This window comes from Limulus polyphemus, unplaced genomic scaffold (genome assembly GCF_000517525.1).
Source record: "Limulus polyphemus unplaced genomic scaffold, Limulus_polyphemus-2.1.2 Scaffold883, whole genome shotgun sequence".
Taxonomy (NCBI): Eukaryota; Metazoa; Arthropoda; class Merostomata; order Xiphosura; family Limulidae; genus Limulus; species Limulus polyphemus.
The window spans coordinates 218,241-221,174 of record NW_013666493.1 but is presented as its reverse complement, the minus strand read 5'-3'; the positions used below and the strand labels follow the sequence as shown (position 1 = coordinate 221,174).

The window sequence follows — 2,934 nt, the reverse complement described above, 5'->3', positions numbered from 1 at the left end:
TGTCGTTGATAATGGTCAGGTAAAATGTGTAAGCAGTATCCATACCTAGCATGTTGTACAGTGACTGTGGTTGATAATGGTCAGGTAAAATGTGTAAGCAGTATCCATACCTAGCATGTTGTACAGTGACTGTGGTTGATAATGGTCAGGCATCTTGTGCATTGCTTCCTGATAAACATCAATAGCTTCCTAGAAAACAAAAAACTGTATTAGTAAGTTGACTATGTACATATAATAACAACAGATGTGAATAATATATTTTAAACATCACTACAGGAACAATTTTTATACAAGCAAACTGAAACACTTTCCAGCCTGATTTAATATAAAATCATGAATTCTATATGAAAACCAAAACAAAACAAATGTTGATTATTTATTTAAAAAACTCAGTTAAAGCAATATTAAAAGTACACAGTACTTTGAAAACTGATGAAGGCAACTAATTTATAAAATATCTAGAAATTTAAAATTTAGGCTTAAAGAACGTAAGTAAGCTACAGAAAGACGAAAAATTATTATATACAAAGTCTTTCTTGTTCCTACATTATTATATACAAGTCTTTCTTATTGCTACATTATTATATACAAGTCTTTCTTGTTCCTACATTATTATATACAAGTCTTTCTTTTTGCTACATTATTATATACAAGTCTTTCTTTTTGCTACATTATTATATACAAGTCTTTCTTGTTCCTACATTATTATACATTATATACAAGTCCTTCATGTAAGTCTTTCTTGTTCCTACATTATTATACATTACATACAAGTCCTTCATGTAAGTCTAGCTTGTTCCTACATTATTATACATTACATACAAGTCCTTCATGTAAGTCTAGCTTTTTCCTATATGCGCATTGTAAGCAAAATTTAAGAGTGGTTTTATCAAACTAGGAAACATGTTTATTACACCTAAGTACACACTTAGAATGATGTATTAAAAACACTGCTACATACATGGTACTTTCCTTCATCGGCGTACAAACGACCCAGATTGAAAAGTGCCGATATTTTAGTACTTTCATGCTTCTTAGGATCTTTCAGGCCTGCACTGTCTAGCTGGGCACAATGGCGGTAAACCTAAATGACAAAATGGCTCAGAAAGATTCACAGAAGTGTAGCCATTTGAATGTGTAGTAGAAGTGTAGCCACTTGAATGTGTAATAGAAGTGTAGCCACTTGAATGTGTAATAGAAATGTAGCCACTTGAATGTGTAATAGAAGTGTAGCCATTTGGATGTGTAATAGAAGTGTAGCCATTTGAATGTGTAATAGAAGTGTAGCCATTTCAATGTGTAATAGAAGTGTAGCCATTTGAATGTGTAATAGAAGTGTAGCCACATGGATGTGCAATAGAAGTGTAGCCACATGGATGTGCAATAGAAGTGTAGCCACATGGATGTGCAATAGAAGTGTAGCCACATGGATGTGCAATAGAAGTGTAGCCATTTTAATGTGTAATAGAAGTGTAGTCATTTCAATGTGTAATAGAAGTGTAGCCATTTGAATGTGTAATAATTCCACGAAGGATCTTTTCATATGTTAATGTGATACGAAACTATAGAGAGAGAGAGAGAGATTTCTTTCAATGAGCTAGAATACAAAGACCGGTCTTATCTGCAATGTTACAATATATTTGCTTGTTTCTTCAATTATCAGTTTGCAATGATGAAATTCAGTTGAAATACGTTATTATCTTAAGGATATAAAACACGTATTTTATAATTCGCAAATACTGTTTTTACTGTAACTTGATATTTTAACTTTCAAAGGTTCTTCTGTTTTATCCTACGTGTATAATTTATTTTAGAAAGTATGTCTAGTAATAAACTTTACTTAATGTTGAAAAATTAAGATTACAAAATCTTCATACTTAAACATTGATCAAAGCTGATATAACTTTGAAAATTCAAAATGAACATACCACATGAATTATATTGTACTATAATAACGCATGCATTCATTGTTTCACAGTTTTCGTTTTAACATTAGAGACGAAAACACTTATCTTCTGCAAAAACAAATATCACACAAAACTTATTCAAGGCCATACTTACTTCAATAGCTTCTTCTTTTCTTCCCAGAATTCCCAGCACTAACCCCATATTGAGATGGGCCACTAAGTAAAAATAAAGATTTTAAAAATAAAAACTTTGAACCAGAAAGTAGGCATTAAGTACAACATCCAATTATATTTCGAATATATGTCATGTGGTCAATTATGTATTTAATTTTCTGTAAGGTGGTCAACAATATTTATTATCAAGTCAGAAAAAATGGTCTTGTGGTCGTTCAGGTTTCAGATGAAGGTTTGAGTTAGCACTTTCCAAAACAAAGTCTGAAAAGTCAAACAAATTGATGTCTATTTCAAATATTTTGTTGCAAATCTTGCAATGGCATTTCAAAAAGAAACATTATACAACTTATAAATAGATACACCAGGACTCTCCAAATAATATCTTAACTTGCTTGCTATTAATTTGTATGACACAAGTTTTAACAACTAAAGGATTTTGTATTATAAAGGTTCCAACATTTATTTTCAATGGATTGGTTTGGTTTGGGTTTCAAAATATCTTGTCATTGATCTATTTAATACAAGGACTTACATTTTGTGATGGTTTCCAGCATGTCTTTCCATAACTTAGACTGTTATGTTATTAGTTATATGATGGCTATATTTTCAGTGTTTGAAACACTTTAAAGTACTTTACCCCACAAAAACCAGACAGCTGATTACAGATCATAGTGAAAACTCATTACCCAAGCATGCTCTGGATATAATGAACATATGATGTGTACGTATATTTCAAGTACTAGAATAGGAAGATACTCCAATACAAAACTATTAAATAAGCCTTAAGTAAATGTTATTGTTTCAAAAAGTGTGTATATATATATATATATATATATATATATATATATATATA

The 2,934-nt window shown here is 30.5% G+C and overlaps 1 protein-coding gene across 2 annotated transcripts in view; it reads right to left on the bottom strand.

Annotated features, from left to right (window-relative positions):
* LOC106461030 (transmembrane and TPR repeat-containing protein 2-like) overlaps nt 1–2,934 on the bottom strand; it is a 194,943-nt gene that overhangs the window by 24,944 nt on the left and 167,065 nt on the right. For both annotated transcript variants that reach the window (XM_013920809.2, XM_022387839.1), the window contains exons 6-8: nt 2,062–2,123; nt 962–1,084; nt 111–189 (exon numbers count right to left, since the gene is read on the bottom strand). In XM_013920809.2, the coding sequence (XP_013776263.2) occupies nt 111–189; nt 962–1,084; nt 2,062–2,123 (264 nt within the window). The remainder of the gene's footprint in view (nt 1–110; nt 190–961; nt 1,085–2,061; nt 2,124–2,934) is intronic.